At 44.7% G+C, this 20,965-nt stretch overlaps 1 protein-coding gene across 3 annotated transcripts in view; it reads left to right on the top strand.

Moving 5' to 3' along the window:
- Window positions 1–20,965, top strand: part of THSD4 (thrombospondin type 1 domain containing 4) — a 702,948-nt gene that overhangs the window by 649,731 nt on the left and 32,252 nt on the right. For all 3 annotated transcript variants that reach the window (XM_033189536.1, XM_033189537.1, XM_033189538.1), the window contains 4 exons: window positions 1,835–2,110; window positions 9,467–9,596; window positions 11,185–11,389; window positions 12,755–12,928. In XM_033189536.1, the coding sequence (XP_033045427.1) occupies window positions 1,835–2,110; window positions 9,467–9,596; window positions 11,185–11,389; window positions 12,755–12,928 (785 nt within the window). The remainder of the gene's footprint in view (window positions 1–1,834; window positions 2,111–9,466; window positions 9,597–11,184; window positions 11,390–12,754; window positions 12,929–20,965) is intronic.

Genomic DNA, 20,965 nt, shown 5'->3' with positions numbered 1-20,965 from the left:
CTAGACCCCCCCGGTGGTCTGTCCATACTAATTCCGCTGAGGTGCCACCAGGAGCTGCCTCATGGGGCCTTCAGGTTAGGGCTCTGCTCCTTCCAACCTGCATGAGGGGCACAGGAAGCTGGTGAGGCTGGCAGCCAGGCCCCCTCTCCCACTGCAAGTGTGGCTTCCTCCTGGGACACCGGACATTGGTACACCTAAGGATCCATGTCACTCAGGAAACCCAAGACCCCAGACTCCTACCTCTCCTCCACCTTGAAAACCTCTCTTTTTTTTCTCTCTCTCGCTCACTGACTCTCTGTCTCTGTCTCTCTCTCTGTCTATCCCTCTCTGACTCTCTGTCTCTCTCTTTTGCTCTCTCTTTCTCACATTCTCTCTCACACTCGGTTTCTCTGTCTCTTGCTCTCTGTCTCTCTGTTTCTTGCTCTCTGTCTCTGTCTCTCTTGCTCTCTGTCTCTGTCTCTCTCTTGCTCTCTGTCTCTGTATCTGTTTCCCTTGCTCTCTGTCTCTCTCACTGTCTGTCTCTCTCTCTGTCTCTCTTGCTCTCTGTCTCTATCTCTCTCTGTCTCTCTTGCTCTCTGTCTCTCTCGCTTTCTGTCTCTGTCCCTCTCTGTCTCTCTTCCTCTCTGTCTCTGTCTCTCCTGCTCTCTGTCTCTGTCTCTCTTGCTCTCTGTCTCTGTCTTACTCTGTTTCTGTGTCTCTCACTCTCTCGCTCTCTGTCTCTGTCTGTCTCTCTCTCTCTGTCTTGCTCTCTGTCTCTCTCTCTCTCTCTCTCTCTCTCAAAATGTGCCCTCCTCGTCTCACTGGGCTGGCCCCTCAAGGACATCCACTTTACTCTTAATGAAAGCCTAGGCTTGCACTCCTGGGAGGGAAAGCTGCTGACCTCTAGCAGCTTTTGTTTTCTGTCCTGCACAAAAACAAAGCAATAACATCTAAGGACTTGGCTACTCTTTCAAACTGGAGGAGGAGGTGGAGGAATAAAGATAGAAAATCAAATACAAATTAGTATCTCAAAAAAGTGACCTGCCACACTTTTGTGTATGTGTGTGTGTTATGCTTTTTTCTTTCACCAAGCAATATTCAGTCATTTCTTCATGTCAGAATGTATATTTGCTGCATTCTTTTCAAAAATCACATAGTATTCCATTTTGTACTTGTAGCATAACGTAGTTTAACCAGTACCACTGGTGAACATTTGTGTCTGTTCTACTGTTGTGCTATTTCAAATAATACCTCAGTAACCATACTTGTATATTCAGATTTATGTAAAAGAAAATATTTGCGGAACAGATGTGCTAGATACTGAATTGTTAGGTCGAAGGGTATGTGCATTTAAAATTTGGATAGATAATGCCAGATTTCCCTCCAAAACCATGCATCTATTTGCAGGCTCATCCATAGTGACTGGAAGTGTATTTTCCTGCACCTTCAACAGGAGTTAAGGGATTTAAGGGTTTCCAAACTTTCCAATCTTTGGTGTTGGATAAATAGAGGTGGTGGTGTTGTTCTTTTCATATGTATTTATGGAGTTAGGAGTAAAGTTGAGGATTTTTGCATGGGTTTTAGCTGTTTGTGTTTATTTTTATATGAACTATCTGTGGCTCACAACTACTATTCCTACTGCAACGTTCATCTTTGTCTTATTGATTTTCAAAAGTGCTTTGCATGTGACGGAAAGCACTAGTGGGTGTCCGCTTATTTTAAACAGATGTGCTTATGTGCTGTGACTTAGAAATGATGTCATGCTACATAGCGTCTAATGTCGAAGCAGTTTCCTCTTTACAACCCAGGGTCTAAACTGATCCTAATTCTGTGTGTGCACGCTCACCTCTCCTAGGGGACCCCTTCAATGGCCAGTTGGTGACAGAAGGCAGGAGCCAGGAGGAGGGAGAAGACAAAGGGAGGAATGAGGAGAAGGAAGACCTGCGTGGGGAGGCCCCTGAGATGTTCACCTCAGAATCGGCACAGACCTTCCCAGTCAGGCATCCGGACAGATTTTCTCCCCGTCGACCAGACAACTTGGTGCCACCAGCACCGCAGCTCCCACGGCGCAGCCGGGATCACAACTGGAAGCAGCTTGGGACGACAGAATGCTCCACGACCTGTGGGAAGGGTGAGCCTGTGTGGGGGACGTGTGGATCCCTGCAGAACCCTAAGCAAGGAGTGTGTGGGTGGCCCAAGGCAGTGGTCCCTGACTTTTTTGGCACCAGGGACTGGTTTTGTGGAAGACGATTTTCCATGGATGGTGGCGGGGTGGGGGGGATGGTTTTAGGATGAAACTGCCCTATCACAGATCATCAGGCGTTGCAGTCTCATAAGGAGTGCACAACCTAGATCCCTTGCCCGCACAGTTCCCAATAGGGTTCACGCTCCTATGAGAATGTAACGCCACCACTGATCTCGCCCACCCACCAGTCACCTCCTGCTGTGCGACCTGGTTCCTAACAGGCCATGGACTGGTACCGACTGGGGGCCCCTGGCCCAAGGGACATGGCAAAGCCTCAGCTCTGTGAGCCTGTCTGAGAGATGGCTGACGGGTGTGACGGATTGTGTTGGGCCTCCAAGACCACCCTTAGGCTTACTGATTGGCTCAAAGGACTTACAAGGCCCAGAAGAGCTGTTACAATTCATCACAGTCAAAGGACAGGGATTCGAGTTAATAAAGGAAAAGGCGCATTGAAAAAGTCCAGGAGATGCCAGGCGCCAACTTCCAGGTGTCCCCTCCAGCAGAGTCACACGGGGATGCACTTAATTCTCTCAGAAATGATGTAACTCAGAGCCTGAGAACACATGCCAAGTACTGCCAACCAGAGATGCTCATCCGAGCTTTGGTGTCCAGGTTTTTACTGGGGTCTCTCATCTAGGTATGCAAGCTCCCACCTGAGTGACACTAGCTACTCTCCCTTTACCACCCCAGAAGCCAAACCAATACTACGGGGCCCAAGACCTCAGGCATAAAAAAACACTCTTATCAGGTGGCATATTCCAAAGGCTTAGAGGTTCTCTCTCAGGAGCTGGTCAAGGGCCTGTCTTTGGCATATGCAGGGTTTGAGCAACTCAGGCCTGCTGCGCACATATATTCATTAATAAACAGAATACACTCATATACTTCAAGATCTAAAATTTAATCTCCAAGTCAGGGTCGTGGAAGACTTACACAAATCCCAGCTGAAACTCATTCTCAAATCTCAGGATTTCAGGAAAAAAAAAAAAAAAAAAAAACATACTTTGGGGGCTTGGCATGTTAGTTAGCTGACTTTTGCACTGACCAGCACTCACAACTGCCATACTATCCCAGTAAAATCCCAACCCTGTATTCATCCATTATTCCAACCTGATCCGCTAGGACCACCAAGGACAAACCTGAAGCCCAACAGAGTCAGCTTTATTGACCCCTCACAACAAGGGAGTCCACACAGCAGAGGAAGCATGTGGTGTCCCTCCAAACAAAAGAAAACATAGAGTTGTAGGATTTGGGAGAAGGATACAGTTTAGGTGAAATTTAAATAAAGCAGGGTTGTCATAGGCTGAAAGCAAAACATGGCAGTGTTACAGGGGTCACATCAGGATGATGAAGTGGACCCAGGGTCCCGTTTCCTTGAAAACTCTGAAGTTAAGATAGATGTGGAATGTGGTGTTTGGAAACCCTTTATCTGACATTCCAGACCAGGTTGATTTCCAGGTTGAAAATCAGTGCTGCTTCTGTTTCAAGCTGACTTGTTGCAAAGATACACCTATGAAACTGTGTAGTTATAATTTCCTTCGTATATATGATAATAGCCTCCTGTTTGTAGTAAAGTCCTGTTTGATCCCCTGAAACAGCTGTTCTTTGAGGGGAGGGAGGTTGCTAAAGAAACAGGAAGGCTGTATCCCCCAGGAATCTCCACAAACTGGGGAACTGTGTGATATCCCAGAGCGTTGGTTTGGGGTGGTTTTTTTTCTTTTCTTTTCTTTTCTTTTCTCTTTTCTTTTCTCTTGGTACTTGTATCTAAGAGTACAAAGTCTGGAACGTCTCACAAAATTAGCACACTGAAAAATCTCTCATGACAACTTCTAACGTTTTTATCTTTTTCATAAGAGCGTTGACTTAGTGGCTTTTGAGGCTAGAATTTAGGTCTTCGGTTCTTCTTGGGGGCTGGAGCTTTTCGTGCCTGGAACCTCTGTGATTCCATAATGATTTGGTAACTGGAGTGTTGATTTATAGAGGTTTTATTGTGCAAATTTTATTATGCTCATGCTTAATAAATGTGCAAAGAATTTGGACTGTAGATTCATTGGACCAACTTCTTTTATATACTTTGTGAGGAAAAATTAAATGCCTATAAAATATGTCTTGACAGAGGCAGAAAGCTAGAAATATTTCTGCATTAAGGCCAAAACCATTTTGGTGAGACTCCACGATATTATAGAGGTAAGCAGTATGTAACGTAAATGATATAGGAGCCCAAGATAAAAATGTATTATTATTGAAATATTCTACTTTAGGTAATGGTGTGATGCCCATCAAAGGACACAGATATACTCAGAACTAGGTGAAAACAGGGAAAGTCATTAAAAGGATAAAAATTGTCATTGTGTGGTTTTCTACCAAGGGTGCCATGTGGAGAAGATTCTCTGTCACCCTGTCCAGAGCCCATAAGGCCTTGCGTTGTGAGCAGGATGAGATGAAGGCAAACGCATGTGCTGGTTCCCTGTGCGTCCTCCAGGTGCTCCCACGATCTCTCTAATGGAGCGAACTCATAACCAAACATTCCAGTTTTTGTCCCCACAATCCATCCCCAGCTGTGTGATCCACACTGAGGTATGGAGTTGAAATTTAAATAAAGTGAGGTTTTGATAGGCTGAAAGCAACACATAACTGTTACTACCTCACTATATGCTAGTATCCCTCCCTTACGACACTCTGGTATCTGGCCAGCAAAGTCCTGCTCATACTCCAAGCTCTGAGACCGCCTCCTCTGCAAACCTTCCTGATTCTGCAAAGAACAGGTAGACACTTCATCCTTGGGACCTCACAGCAATTCAGGACACATTTCTGTCCCAGCCCTGCTTGGCTTGGCTGTCTCCATGAGTATACACTTTGCAACCGCTGCACCTGGCATCATAGCGAGCACACACTAGGCACTCCTGTGTTTTTTGAAAAAGTGAATATATCATCACCACATTTCAAATGTGGAATATATGAGCTACTAGAAAAGACATAGGGTAGATTTTACATCTTTATTGTATCCTAGATATACAAGTCTATTATTGCCTTTGCCCCATGTTCTGTCAACATAGCATAAAGAATGTGGATTCACCTTTCAGAAACTGAATAAGCGGCTGGGCATGGTGACTCCCACCTGTAATCGAAGCATTTTGGGAGGCCAAGGCAGGTGTATCACTTGAGGTCTGGAGTTCAAGACCAGCCAGCCACCATGGCAAAACCCTGTCTTTACCAAAAATACAAAAATTAGCTGGTCATGGTGATGCATATATGTAATCCCAGCTACTCGGGAGGCTGAGGCAGAACAATTGCTTGAACCCAGGAGGTGGAGGTTGCAGTGAGCCAAGATCATGCCACTGCACTCCAGCCTGGGTGACAGAGCAAGACTCTGTCCAAAAATATATATTTTTTTTTTTCTCTAGATTTCCATATGATTTTGTTTCATCTTCTGTCCTTTGCATTGCAGAAACACACACACACACACACAGATTCACAAGAGTGTGAGGTATTGGACTGAGCATGCACAAGACCCATTTTCGATATTTAGCCCATATACACCCATGTGTGCATGTACACAGACACACACACACACTCAGCATCTGCCACTCAGAAGGTCTGAGGCAACATGTCTATCTCTTCTTCACCCAGTAAATGGCACCAGTTCTCAGGCCCAAGAGATACTGAAGAGGTGCCTTGGAAATAAAGCAAACCTAGGGATGTGTTGTTTCCCATCTCTCCCTTCTCTGGCAATCCTAATTCCTTTTTCTTTCATGTGACAAGTGGCATTGCCCCATGGAGGCCTCTCCTTTGCTCTCTCCCAGGCGGTGATGGCACCAGACATGCAGGGTAGGTGAGACAAGGTAGAGGCACAGATATGGAGCTCATCTAATGGTCATCAGCAGTTCTAGCAAGTGACCAGGAAATCCCAAGCCTCCCAGCAATGTCCAAGTCACTTATGCACAGAATAAGTCCTTTCCCATTGTGATCCCATTGTGTATTTTCACACATACCCTCGTTCAAACCTTTCTCCAGTCCTTCCTGGTGGAGCTATCCACACCACACATTTCTGTGCTTTTCATGGTCGAATTTCCCTTTGTCTAAGTGCTTCCAGCATCATATCACCATCTCAGGGAAGGGCCCCATTGCTGGCATCCAAGAGTGGTCCATACTCACACAGCCATTGATCAGGCCTCTGTCAAACTCTTTGCTTGTTTCATTTGATTCCTAGAGTTCCAAGTCTAGAGTCATTTAATTTTTTCTTGTTCTTTATTTTGTCTCTCTTCCATAATGTCCCACTGACCTCTACACTAGCCCCTGAATTCACTGACCTCATTTATTATCTGCTAATTACCCATGTACAGTTCCCCCCTTCAACATGACATATTTCTATTTTGATCAACATGTCCACATATAAGGCAACTGAACTGATCCCGGATATTTTTCCTGCTGCCTGAAGCCCAGCCAACTCCTAACCTCACGACCTTGTTCCTGCTTGCTAGCAAGTAGAGGAATAATTGAATTGCAATCGTGAACAGTGGGAGGTGGCCAGGTGCTGTCTCCCTTTCTAAAGATATTAAAACTGACCCAAAGAAAGAAACCACTGCAGTCACTAGACTCAAGAATTGTAGATATGGGCCAGGCGCAGTGGCTTACACCTGTAATCCCAGCACTTTGGGAGGCCGAGGTGGGCAAATCACCTGAGGACAGGAGTTTAAGACAAGCCTGAACAACATGGCTAAACTGCGTCTCTACTAAAAATACAAAAATTAGCAGGGCGCAGTGGCAGACACCTGTAATCCCAGCTACTTGCGAGACTGAAGCAGAAGAATCGCTTGAACCCGGGAGGTGGAGGTTGTGGTGAGCAGAGATTGTGCCATTGCACTCCGGCCTGGTGACAGAGCGAAACTCCGTCTCAAAAAAATAAAAAAAGATTTGTAGATCTGGCATTTTCCCACCTTCAGAGAGCCAGAGGGCCTCTGAGTTCATTTCCATGGAACTGGACCATGGACGATGTCCATAAACGCCATAAAATGTCAAGGGAAGACAAGCAGCGGCCAGATGCTAGACAACCCCAGCAGGACCCATCTTCCCAAGACATAGAACCTTCCTATGGTAGCCTGTATCCTTTTGATTAAAAGAATTTGATTTCTCCCTTATTTGAGTGCCAAGTGGTTGAGATAGTTCCTTTTGCTTTCCTATCCACAAACATCTAAGTGGAAAAGCTAAACCCACATGGTCTGAAGGAAAAGGAATAGGCAAAATGAGATCTTTACTTAATCCCTTAATAGCTGAGCCCCACTGCAAGCTGTGAACCTTGTATTCACCTTTATAACTGCACAGTGTACTTAATGTTTGTTGAATTTAATTAAAAATCTGTTCTATTTAATGGAAGGAGATCTGTAGCTGGACAAACTTTAATTCCACAAAAGGTTTTTGCGTCCCATTAACTTTACAGTCAGTACTGCCTTTTACTCAGCCAATAATTGTGCTTAATTGGAACGTTATTTTAAATAATGGTCTCAAGTTATAGCCACACTGTAAATTTTTACTGCCAGGGTAATTTAAACAAATGATTGTTTCAGATTCAACACTGTCTTGCAAACTGTCACGTTTCTTACTACCCTCTGGCTCAGTGTGTCATACAAGATAAGCTTGAAAAAACACTGAAACAGTTTCATGACTGATGAAATATTGAGACGTTTATGTTAAAAGATAGCCCCTATGTTGCAGTTAAAATTGTAAGGAGTTGGAGCTTCAGAAAGTATGAATGCCTGGCCAATTAGCAACAGAGATAAGACAGAGTTGTAGAATAAAGTACAGCATTCTTCCCGGCAGGAGTTGTATACTGGCCTGGACTGTGGGGAAGACAGTTATTTGTGAAGAAGGATCTTCCAGTGGTTTGTTCAGACGTCAGGTTCAGAGGTTACATATCTCACGTTATAAACGTCCATTAGTAATAGCTCAGTGTTGCCACCAGGTGGCAGCAGAGAGAAGAAGACAGAAATGAATGAGCTTTTTTTTTTTTTTTTTTAATTGAGAGCTAGACATTCCATTTAACAAATTCTGGCTTTTTATCGAAAATAGGTGTATCCTTATTAATCCAATGAAAGTAAAACAAAAAAACTACAACTGTTATAAACATTCATTCAACACCATTCAAACATTCATTCAACAGTCATTTATTTATCACCTGCTACTCTCCTAGGTACTGGGGCTACAGAGATTAAGAAGTAGCCCTGGCCAGGCATGGTGACTCATGCCTGTAATCCCAGCACTTTGGGAGGCCGAGGCGGGCGGATCACAAGGTCAGGAGATCGAGACCACAGTGAAACCCCGTCTCTACTAAAAATACAAAACATTAGCCAGGCGTGGTGGCAGGTGCCTGTAGTCCCAGCATACTCAGGAGGCTGAGGCAGGAGAATGGCGTGAACCCGGGAGGCGGAGCTTGCAGTGAGCCGAGATTGCGCCACTGCACTTCAGCCTGGGCGACAAAGCAAGATTCCCTCTCAAAAAAAAAAAAAAAAAGAGGTAGCCCTGTCCCTCAGAAGCTCACTGTCTCATGGGAAGTAGACATATGCTCAGATCACTGAAATACCACTGGATGGGTACTTTATTAGAAGAATGTGTAAGATGCTTGCCAAAGGGAGAAGCAGCTGCTCTTCTGTCCTTTCTTGAATCTTCTACTTCTGCACTTCAATCTGTCCCTTAAATGTACCTGGTCTAGCAGGCTATTTTGTCATGCAGGTACTTTCATTCCAGTTTAATGACCTAGACAGCCCTCTCCCTCCAAAATACACAGGCACACGTCTACCCAAGCCCAATTCTTTCTCTAGAATGAAGCTTGACCCTTTCAGGACACTTTCTCTTTGACACTTCCAGCAAACCTTAGAAGAGTTACTGTTTGTGTTCATTCTATAATCATTTCCCTGCCTAGGGACCTCTCTTTCATTATCTTGAACTATTATGAAGATGGTTTGTATCTGCCTTTGAGCATATTTAGACTGTGTCCACAAATAGGTTATTGATTCCTTTTAGGGCAGGTTCTTCTTTGTACCCCCACAGTTCCTAGCAAAGACCCTGTGAGGTAGGTGTGTGTAAACCCTCAAATGAAGGGGGAGTGTAAGTGTGCATGTGTGTGTGTGAATTGGCCTTACTGTTTCTGTGCCCTCTCTTCATCAGCACCCGAATCTCTGTGCATCTCCACCCATAGCCCAGCTTTCCAGTGTGTGGGACTGTCCTTCAGACATTCTCCTGTTGTTGCAGGATCGCAGTACCCTATTTTCCGCTGTGTGCACAGAAGCACTCATGAAGAGGCTCCTGAGAGCTACTGTGACTCCAGCATGAAGCCGACCCCTGAGGAGGAGCCCTGCAACATCTTCCCTTGCCCAGCCTTGTAAGATGGCCCCTCCGTTTAGGTCACCTATTACCAGGTCACTTCAGGTTGCTTGAGCACAGGACCCTAGGAGCAGATATAAGTCAGTCTAAATCTGATTTAGAAATCCAAGACTTGGTCCATGCATAAAATGCAGTCTGTTTAGCAGGCACACCTGTCTTTCAGGATGAACTCAGGAGCTGATAGTCTCAACCCACTTCTGGGAAGCCCACCCTTGGCAAAGCTGGAGCAAATTAGGTTTGAGCCTGGTAAGGAAAACAAAGGAGGAAGCAAAGAATGAAAAGCCAGTGTAGTTAGTGTCGTAGGTGAGCTGTTTACAGAAAGAGGATAATGCAAGTCACAAAAACATCCGTCTGGAGAGGCCAAGAAAAGTGTCTCGGGAGAGGTCTTGAACTGTTTTTTTTTTTGTTTTTGTTTTTGTTTTTTGGCGGAGTCTAGCTCTGTTGCCCAGGCCAGAGTGCAGTAGCACAACCGGCAACCTCCTCCGCCTCCTGGGTTCAAGCAATTCTCCTGCTTCAGCCTCCCGAGTAGCTGGGACTACAGGTGCACATTACCATGCCTGGCTAAATTTTGTATTTTTTGTAGGGATGGGGTTTTGCCATGTCAGCCAGGCTGGTCTTGAACTCCTGAGCACTAATGGTCTGCCCACCTCAGGCTCCCAAAGTGCTGGGATTATGGGCGTGAGCCACCACACCTGGCCTTGAACTGGTTATTGAATGATAAATAGGATACTTGAAGAAGAACAACGGGAAAGGGCCCTAAAAGGGTCAAAACCCAATTTTCAGACTAATAAAAATATAATTCTCATCCAAGTATATGATGAGCATGGGTTGATGTCTCATTTAACCTAATAACAGAGCAGATGATGGAGGAGGGTTTGTGAAACTGATGTGGGAATTGTTAATGAAAAATAAAGAATGCTAGAATAAGATTTCTAAGTTAGTAGCAAAAGTGAGTTAATGATCTACAGGGTAATAACACTAACCTTTGGAGGGTTTTTTTATTAGATAAAAATCATTTGTATCTTTTCAGTTTTCTATAACTTTTTATAGAATCTGGGCCCTAATCACTGGTAAATAGCATGTCAAGTGTCAAGCAAATTTATCTTCCTTTACAGAGTCAGATGACCCTTAGGCAGACTTTTTCTTTTTCTTTTCTTTTTTTGAGACAGGGTCTTGCTCTGTTGCCCAGGCTGGAGTGCAGTGGCATAATCATGGCTCACTGCAGCCTCAATCTCCCAGGCTCAAGCCATACCCCGACCTCAGCCTCCCGAGTAGCTGGGACTACAGGCACACACCACCACACCCAGCTAACTTTGGTATTTTTTGTAGAGACGGGTTTTGCCATGTTGCCCAGGCTGGTCTCAAACTCCTGGGCTCAAGCCATCCTCCCACCTCAGCTTCCCAAAGTCCTGGGATTACAGGCATGCGCCACCGCACCTGGCCTAGGCTGACTTTTAAGCAATGCTCTAGTAAGAAACTCCACCCATGGTGATTCTGATGATTCTGTGTATGCTGGTGCGGGCTCACGCTCACTTCTTGTTGACTGAAGGTTGTCTCTTACTCTCACTCTCTCATTCTTGAACCAGCTGGGACATCGGGGAGTGGTCTGAGTGCAGCAAGACCTGTGGCCTGGGCATGCAGCACCGCCAGGTTCTGTGCCGCCAGGTGTACGCCAACCGCAGCCTGACAGTGCAGCCCTACCGCTGCCAGCACCTGGAGAAGCCCGAGACCACCAGCACTTGCCAACTCAAGATCTGCAGTGAGTGGCAGATCCGGACTGACTGGACCTCGGTACGCAGGCAGGGCAGCCCACTCCATAGCTCCCTCTCCAGCTCCCACCACACTCTCCAGCCCACCAAGACCTGAGATGGGTAACCTTGAGTTCCACAGGAGGGAGCCCATCCCTCCTCTGGGGGTCTGGATGGCTGTTTTTGCAAACCACAGGATGTACCAATAGTTGAATAGAGTTTAGGATAGTGTGTGCCGCCCACACCCAACTATGGGTGAGCCCAGGGGCGCCCTGTGATACTGGCCTCATCTGTTTTATGAGTCATGGTGAAGTGAAGGTTGGCAACTGCTGGTAGAGCCAACTCCTTCCAATTTTCCCCACCCATTTTATAGATGAAAAGACTGAGGCCTGGAAGAATAGAGTAGTGTCTGTCAAAATTAAGACTATTAAGGCAGAAATAATTTGATAAAAGATTTATTGGAAGCCAATGTAAGGATCAACCCAAGAAGACACACGAACAACGTTGGACGTGTTCCAAAGTTTGTTACAAGTTGAAAGGCTTTTAGAAGAAACTTTAGGAGAGGAGAGGGGGACCCCTCAAATCGGAGTTATCTTTTTCATTGGAGGGTACAGCACAGAGGTTGCAATCACTGGCTACAGATGACGACATGCAGGCTAAAATGTTTTAAGTGCAGGACAGTCAATAAAACTTCATGAGTGAGAAATAAATCAGCAAAACTTTATGACTCGGAAAAAACCAAACAAACCAGTGTCCTATTCAATGTCCACAGGTTACATATTAATCAATGTGTCAGAAGTTTGAAGAATTCACAATAAAATTGGAGAGACTGACAATAATATTCTTTACTCAAAACAGGATGTAAGCCATGAATCCTAAGATCTTCCTCCTAGGCAACTTAGAATATAGTGTATTCTTTAAGGGCAGAGGCGCATGACTTAACCCTTGCCTGCCATGGCGTTGGGTCCTGTTTATAATTTGGTATCTTGTTGCCACAGAGAGTCCATTCTGTCAGTCTTATGATTTCTCTCTTAACATTAATGCTGGTCAGTTGTGTCTAGACTGCAAAAGGGAGGCAGTAGGACAGGGTGTGTCCAACCTCCCATCCTGTCATGGCCAGGAAATCAGTTTTAAAGGTTTCTCTGGGGTCTCCTTGGCCAAGAGGAGGCCCACTCAGTCAGCTGGGAGGCTTAGGATTTTATTTTTAGTTTACAGTAGGCGAGGCATCTAAGGTGGTCTTGTAGGAAAGGATTTTTTCTAGGGCTCAGATCCCTGCCCCAGGTGGTGACATGCATGAAAGAGCCTCAGTCTCATGGGGCTGGTCACAAAGGCTACTGGCTCCATTCTGGTGATTCTCTCCCAGAGCTGAAGCTGCTAGTTCCCCTGACGTCAGTGTGCTGTGTTTCAGTGCTCAGTGCCCTGCGGCGTGGGACAGAGGACGCGTGATGTGAAGTGTGTGAGCAACATCGGGGATGTGGTTGACGATGAGGAATGCAACATGAAGCTCCGACCGAATGACATTGAGAACTGCGACATGGGACCCTGTGCCAAGAGCTGGTTCCTCACCGAGTGGAGCGAAAGGGTGAGTGTGACGGGCAGAGCTCCGGGGACCAAGGTCTGCCAGGTGCCTCCAAAACCACACGAAGGTAAGTCACTGGCTCAGAATCCCAAGACTGATTTCTGGCTCTGGGGGAAAAAAAGGCCCAAAGAAGAATTATCGTAGGCTTTCTATCCTTACGTGAGGACTGAGGGGCTCCAAAGGTGAGGAGTGGGTGTGAAAAACTTGACTGAATTCTCCTTAGCACTCCATGTGGTCACTCCATAACACTAGGTGAAGTGAATAATTACATCCCATCGTTCATATGTCTTGTACGTGCCTGGTGTCTCATAGACACTCAGCAATGGCAGGCCCCTCTACTGCTTTCTGCCAACTCAAAACATCCCACACCCCGTCCCCTCCCCAGTAGGCTGGCCTCCCATGGGGGGTCTCAGGTGTCAAAGAATAACTCAAAGGCATATATAATTAACCAGTGGTCCACCAGTTACCTGGATATAAGGGAAAACAGTCATAGATTAAATTCATCTATCAAAGGCAAAAGGAAGATTTATATGAAAAGGGGATTTTGGGCCGGGCGCGGTGGCTCAAGCCTGTAATCCCAGCACTTTGGGAGGCCGAGACGGGCGGATCATGAGGTCAGGAGATCGAGACCATCCTGGCTAACACGGTGAAACCCCGTCTCTACTAAAAATACAAAAAAAAATTAGCCGGGTGAGGTGGCGGGCGCCTGTAGTCCCAGCTACTCGGGAGGCTGAGGCAGGAGAATGGCCTAAACCGGGAGGTGGAGCCTGCAGTGAGCTGAGATCCGGCCACAGCACTCCAGCCTGGGCGACAGAGCGAGACTCCGTCTCAAAAAAAAAAAAAAAAAAAGAAAAGGGGATTTTGGAGCTGGAGTGGTGTTTGTTACACAACAGCATCAATGCACCTAATGCCCTAGAGGTGTGGGCTTAAAAGTGGTTACGACGGTCAATTTTATGCTGTGTGTATTCTACCACAATCAAAAATAAAGTTTGAGAAAAGACGCTAAACAAACTGTAGAACATACCTTGGGACAGGGAGGAGAAAGGAGGAAGGAGGTAAGGAATTGTGCTTCCTTTCCTGGTGGAAGCAGCGGATTTGCGGGCATGGGAGCGGGGGGACAGTCAGAGAGTTTGCCCAGGGCAGCTGCATAGCTGTCAGAGGCACCAAGTCCAGGTTCTGGATTCTGCAGGAGATCTAGGGAGTTTACCTGGGTTGAAGACATGATTGGCTATCTCTGACCTTGGTTAGCAGCCTACCTCTCGGATACACTAGTTCTGCCCCACTTCCCTTGCTAGAATCCTGTGCGTACACGTTACCTGTGAACCACATGGAAGTGCAGGTCTGAGGCAGCAGGTGTGGGATGGAGCCAGGGAATCTACATTTATTTTCTTTATTTCTTTTTTTTTTTTTTCAGACAGGGTCTCATTCTGTTGCCTGGGCTGGGGTGCAGTGGTGCAATCTCAGCTCACTGCAGCCTCGACCTCCTGGGCTCAAGCGATCCTCCCACCTCAGCACCCCCTCCCTACCTCCTCCACAACATAGGTGGGACTATAGGTGCACGCCACCACCTGGGCTAATTTTTTATATTTGTTTGTGGTTTCACCATGTTGCCCAAGCTGGTCTCAAACTCCTAGGCTCAAGTGATCTGCCACCTCGGCCTCCCGAAGCCCTAGAATTATAGGCATGAGCCACCGTGCCTGGCCACAGTCTACATTTCTAACAGGTTCCTGGGGTCTCTAAGGCCACTGGTCCAGGGACCACACTCTGAGTAACAAGGCCATAAAAAAGACAGAGGAGCCCAGCCATATTCTTGGATCTTAGGAGACATGATGCAGCCCATGAGCCCCCACCCATCCCAACTCCCAGCATCATGAGAACAACAACCGTTGTATCTCAGACTCAAAGAAGGACCCTTTCACAGTTTGGGGATATCAAGAGACGTGCCCCATACTGCCACATGGGCTGGCTCCAACTGGTCAGTGTCCATTCTGACCGGTCAATGGCCACCATGCACCTGTTATTGAGTATTTTGAACATCAGCCCTAGAGGCGTTCACATAGGTTTTCTCTCCCTCCACGGTGTAAGATGCCCCTTCTTCATTTTGTCCCTGTCACCACCGTAACAATCCACTTCCATAGGGAGTGTTATCCAGCAAAAGAAGAACAACAAGCCTGCAAATGCAGCCTTCACTCCACCTCCAGAGATGGTTCTGGAGATTCTTACCTAGTGACTCATCTTCTTGTGGGTTCCCCACACCTCATGGCATGTAGCCCCTGCCCCTTAGCCCCAGGATGGCCCCAGATGGAGAGCCCTTGGTGCAAATACTGAGCCCCCAAGATGAGCATCTGACTGTGCCCCCAGTCCCAGGAGCAGACACTAATTTGGCCATCTGGGAAGCTCTAACCAAAGAGAAACAGATGGAGAGTAAGTGCTGCTGGCCACTGACTCAAGCTTCTGCCCTAAAGCTGAGTCCAGGAAAGCTCATCCTAGTTCTTCTGTGTATCCCCGTTTTCCAAGCCTCACATCCCAAACATTAGCTCGTGGCACTGCAGACACAGTAGGGGAAGGTGTTTGTGAGCTCAGCCTCCTTGCCAGCGTGAGGAATCCTCTGCAGTGTCCCTGACATAGGCCACAGCTCTTGCCCAAACCCTTGATCAGAAATTCACTCTGTGTCCAGACAATTACATCTATTTCTTGTACAGCTCAAGGTGTCAAGAGATTTCCTTTTACAGTGAACCAAAGTGTTTCTTACTAAGTCCCACTGTCCTTTAGAAAAGGACAGCCCTACAGCCATCGGGGCACTCTTTCCACTTTCTCCAGGCTAAAACTTCCTGGTTTCTTCAACTAGTCCTTTTGTGCTTTGGTTTCTGAACTCATTTGTGTTCTCAGTAAACGTGATGGATTTCCTGTATCAGCAAATGGATGAAAAGAATGATGCTGGGCTTTCGTTTTCATATTGGAATGATTCTTTTTCTAAATAATGTTTATTATTTTCTGGTTATAAAGTAACACAGTACTGTTTTAAGAATATGAGAAATTTGGAAAAGTATGCTCCAAACCTCTTCACTAAAAGAAAATTTGAGATTATTTTAAGCTGTACTTCAAGCTTTTTTCTTCTTATAATACTTTACCTATATAGCTTTTTCTCCCCATACATATTTTAAAGATATAAATGTATCTTTATATCATAATGTGTGTATAATTTGGTCACCTGCTCTTTTCACTTAATTATTAGAAGCATAAAATCTTTAAAACATGATTTTTATTATAATAAGCTGTAGAACTACGTGACTGAAACAATCTCCTATGTCTAAATGTTTGGGGTTTTTTTAGTTTTTATTTGTATTTTTTAGAGACCAGGTCTTGCTCTGTTGCCCAGGCTGGAGTACAGTGGCACAATCATGGCTCACTGAAGCCTTGAACTCCTGGGCCCTAGCGATCCTCCCACCTTAGCCTCCTGAGTAGCTGGGATTACAGATATAAGCCTCCATACACGGGTGATGTTTTACTGTTTAAAAGACAATATTTTGAAAGACTTCAGTAAGTGTTCTTGTGCATTAATCTTTATGTGCACCTTTTCTTATCTCTGTAAAATAGTGGGGACATGGAATCATGTTAAAATATGGGAAAATATTAATGCTTTTAGAACTCTTAATACACTTTAGCTAATTGTTCTCCAGAAAGATTATTTCCGTGTAGTCTTCCAAGCAGCAACTGAGAGCGCTTTTACAGTCATTTTGTTGCCGTGATTCTTTAGTTTGTAAATTCCATGTCTCTACATTTGCCGCTCTCTGAAAAGGCAGTGGGTTCAGAGCACAATACGTACAGAGACAAAACAACTCTGGGGAAAATAACTGCAGTGGTTCATTCCTCTGTGTGTCTCCCATGTTTATTTAAAACAGTAAAAAGCTACATATCAATTTTCCAAAGATTTCCACACTACTTATTTTCCCTCCAATAATGACTTGCAGATTTCCCCTTAAAGTAATTTTGCTTTGTATTTCAACATAAGTTCTTGCTGAATCTAACTTGGCTTAAAATTATAAATAGAGCAAAGAATGAGCACTTTGTTCTATTCAGGGAACTCTTTTGTTCATTTTGGAAAAGATGTTCTAAATCATGCAAGTTGGGTGCTATGATGTCAGTAAATAATTTTTGCCTTATCTACCCTCAGAATAGATGATGAATTCTAAATGTTCATGCTTATTTGAGAGTAGATGAGTGGGACACCAGTACACTGGCTTTGGTGTCATCTCCATGACCACCACTTATTTCATATTTGACCCTGAGCCAGCTAGTGACTCACTGAGCTTCAGTTTTTTCAACTGTGACATTGCTGAGTAACCGCTGCAGTAACATATTTGAAGCTATGACCTAGAGGAGGTTGGCACAGTGGGAAGGGTTTCCTTTGGGCTGCTTCATTCTTCTTCAGCTCCATGTCACCAGGGGCCTTTGGGCCACCAGTTGGTCTTAGAAAATGTTCAGCCCCTGGAATGACCAGCGGATGGCAGTCTTCCACTTTTGAATAGTTGCTTTGTGTAAAAAAAGGCCTTGTTAAGCTTCAGTCTGAACTATGAAATTTTTTATTACTGGGAATGAACATGTGTTGAGCACCTGTTCCATGCCAGTCATGAACGAGACACAGCCCCGATTCAATAAGCTCAAGAGGGAGAAACCAAAGAAAATTAAAGTTCGCAAACACTTCAAGTACAGAATGTGTCTTATTGCCCAATTTAAAATTAATTAATCTTTACTTAAATGAATTGAGGTTGTAACCCCAGTCTGAATCTTCTCTTAAACTTCTAGGGACACAAAGTTCTTCTGGCTTAATGACTCACCTTAAAAACATCTTTTCAGCTGCTTTTAATTGAGAGTGGGCCGTATCAGAAGTAAGCATCGTGACTTTTCAGTTCTACAATTCAATGATAGGTCTAAGCACATGTGCAGTTTTCAATCACAACAGGAAAAAACACTTTTAGAAAGTCCACTAGCGTTACTTTGGTAACACCTAATTTCTAAGACAGTTTTCCAGGAAGAAAAGACTGAATCACTTAAATTACAAGAAATGATGCATAAAGCTGAAGTTCAAGAATAGTCATTAGAGCCTTATAGTCCCTTAGGGGCCAATTGGGCCAAGTTTAGGATTTAACTGTTGCTAGAGTGAGAAGGCAGTCCCCACCAGAGGGTTGCTTAGGAATTCCATGTGTTTCTGTGTTTTATCAGCCCAGAAGTTCAATTACAAGTCATGTCCTCTTCTGACTAGCAAAGCAGATTTGGTCCTTCTTTTAGGAACATCCTTTAAGGACAGTGGGTGGGTGTGGTTTGGAGCCTCACCTGGAAGGTTAGTCCCTACTCCCTGGTAGGGATTTCTTCCCCTTGCTTCTGCTGAAAGGCTTCCTGGGCCAGGTTCTGTGTGGGGAACTCCTTTCATATTTACATTTGTTGAGCTTTTCACTGCAGGTATTGTAATAAAATGAAACTCCTCTACAGGCCTCATCCATGTGATGTCCTCCCATTGGGCACTGGCATGGTCCTTCACATTCTTCTTTTAAGTTAAGTACATGGGGATGTGGAGACACTTTCCCAGATGCATGTGCATTACTTGGTTTTGACAGCAGAAAATTAAGTTAGCTAGCCAGATGGAAATTACCTGGAAAGAAGTAGTCTAAGGGTTGGAAACATGAAGATAACTAAAATTCTATTTACCTTTTCTTCTTCTTCTTTTTTTTTTTTTTTTTTTTTTTTTTTTTTTTTTTTTGAGATAGCGTCTCACTCTGTCACCCAGGCTGGAGTGCAGTGGCACCATCTTGGCTCACTGCATCACTGCAATCTCCGCCTCCCAGGTTCAAGCAATTCTTCTGCTTTAGCCTCCCAAGTAGCTGGAATCACAAGTGTGCACCACCATGTCCAGTTAATTTTTGTATTTTTAGTAGCGATGGGATTTCAACATGTTGGCCAGGCTGGTCTCAAACTCCCGACCTCAGGTGATCTGGCCACCACAGCCTCCCAAAGTGCTGGGATTACAGGTGTGAGCCACCACACCTGGCCTACCTTGTATTCTTTACAAGAATATTTAAATATCTTGAGTTTTAAAGTTAGGAAGAAAGCCAGAACTTACATGGCTGAAACAAACAAACAGACAAATCCTTTAGCCTAGAATATTTCAATTATTGTAACAAATTTTAAGCTGAGAGACTGAGTCATTGTCCCAGATTTCTAATAACAATCTAAATAGAGCAAAGGACATGAAAAATGTCTGCAAACCTTAGGGGAGGAAAAATGTTTCCTCTACATTCTTAGGTTCTCTGGCTGCAGTCTGTGAATTAAGCTGACAAAAGATTAACAGACAAAGAGCATACCAATTTTATTTGATGTTAATATTTTTATAGTGGCATGGCGGGCTTCATAGGAAAGAAGTGACAACCCCAAAGAAGCAATTAGACTTGAGGGATTATATACCATTTTAACAAAGGGTAATAAACTATGGAGAAGTGATTAGAAAAAGTAAAGGGGCTGGGGCTTCTAGGCACAGTAAGTTGTGAGAAATTGACTAAGAAAAATATGGGGGAAACTGACAGAAGACAAGGGTTATTTTATTAAAGTTTATTTTTGCAGACTCATCTTGGAGTCAACTCCCCTCTCCAATGACAAGAATGTTCTCTTCTTCCTAGCGCTGGGAGGGCACCTTTCTCGTGGGAAACTTATGCACTGGTTTTTAGGCAGAAAGGGGGAAGGCAGAGAGCTCTTCCTGCATCTGCTATTTCTCAATAACCTTCAGCTCAAAATAATATGCCAAAGCAACATATTTTGGGGTGGCGTGTTCTGATCCCCTTCAAGCCCTTTGCTCCAGAGGGAGTTTCTTCCCTAAGGGGTCAAGCCCAGCTTAGCAGTGGAAAGGTAAATGTTTGATCACTCATACTGACATGTGATTTTACAAGACTAGATGGCAGCATACAAAAATGAAAGTGGAAATTTTGATAAGGAAATGAGGTCATAAGGATTGTTTTTCCCTTTTCTCTATTTTTATTTAAAATTCTGTTGCTTTATTTTCTAAAATAATATGGGTAGACCTCAAACATTGACTCTATTTTTAAGAAAAGACCCAGAAACCCTTAGAAAGGGCTTTGGTCATGTGCTAAAGGGCCACGTCTAGGATTGGAAAGTGCTAATAGATGAACAAGGCAGGGCCCAAGTCTGTATGCAACTGATATTCATGGATTTACTCATGAGTAAGACACTGACCTGAGAAAGAATTAGAGATGATTCATTAGTTCCTGCTCTCACCAAGCCTACTTCAGCAAAGACAAAAAAAAGACCGGACACAAATAACCGTAATACAAAGGCAGGAAGCAGCACACAGATTGCCATGAGAATTCCAAGACTGGAAAGAACATCTTAAATTGGGCAGTCAAGATAGTTTTCATGGAGGAGATGGTATTTGAGCTGAGCCTTAAAGGCTTCTGATCTGTCCAGTGAAGGGAAAGAGTATGCTGGGTGGAGGGAATGGCAGGAGCAAGGACTCTGTTAGCCTTTTATGTGATCAGGGAATAGCAGCCACTCTGAGTCTGTCCAGCAGGAGGTATGTGGGATAGGATAATGGGAAATTAGTCTAGAAGAATTGGGTCAATTAGGGCCATAGTATAGAAAACCCTTAATGCTAGTTGGGGAAGTCCATATGTGACTTCTGTTAGGAATGGGATGACTTCAGAGGGAATTTTTAGCATGGAGTTCTCAACACCTGGCAACCCAATGCATTGGAAAAGCTGGTGAGGTTGAGCAGGAAGCTACAGCCACAGTCCAGGGTAAGAAAGTAAACTGTGCTGGGAACCATGGGTGGAAAGGGACAAGACAGATTAGAGAAATGTGGCAGAACTAGAGTCTGTGAGACCTAATGATTGTCTAGATGTTGGAAGCAAGAGGGTAGGAGAACAGTCAACTTTCAAATCCAGGTAGAAACTTGAAAGCAAATCAGAAAAATAAGAGGAGGAATGGTAACAGTGGCGAAGGTGTACATGCTGGATTCAGGGTACCCATAGGACA

This window comes from Trachypithecus francoisi, unplaced genomic scaffold (assembly GCF_009764315.1).
Source record: "Trachypithecus francoisi isolate TF-2019V2 unplaced genomic scaffold, Tfra_2.0 Lachesis_group3, whole genome shotgun sequence".
Classification (NCBI taxonomy): Eukaryota; Metazoa; Chordata; class Mammalia; order Primates; family Cercopithecidae; genus Trachypithecus; species Trachypithecus francoisi.
This window is presented reverse-complemented; position numbering and strand designations above follow the sequence as displayed.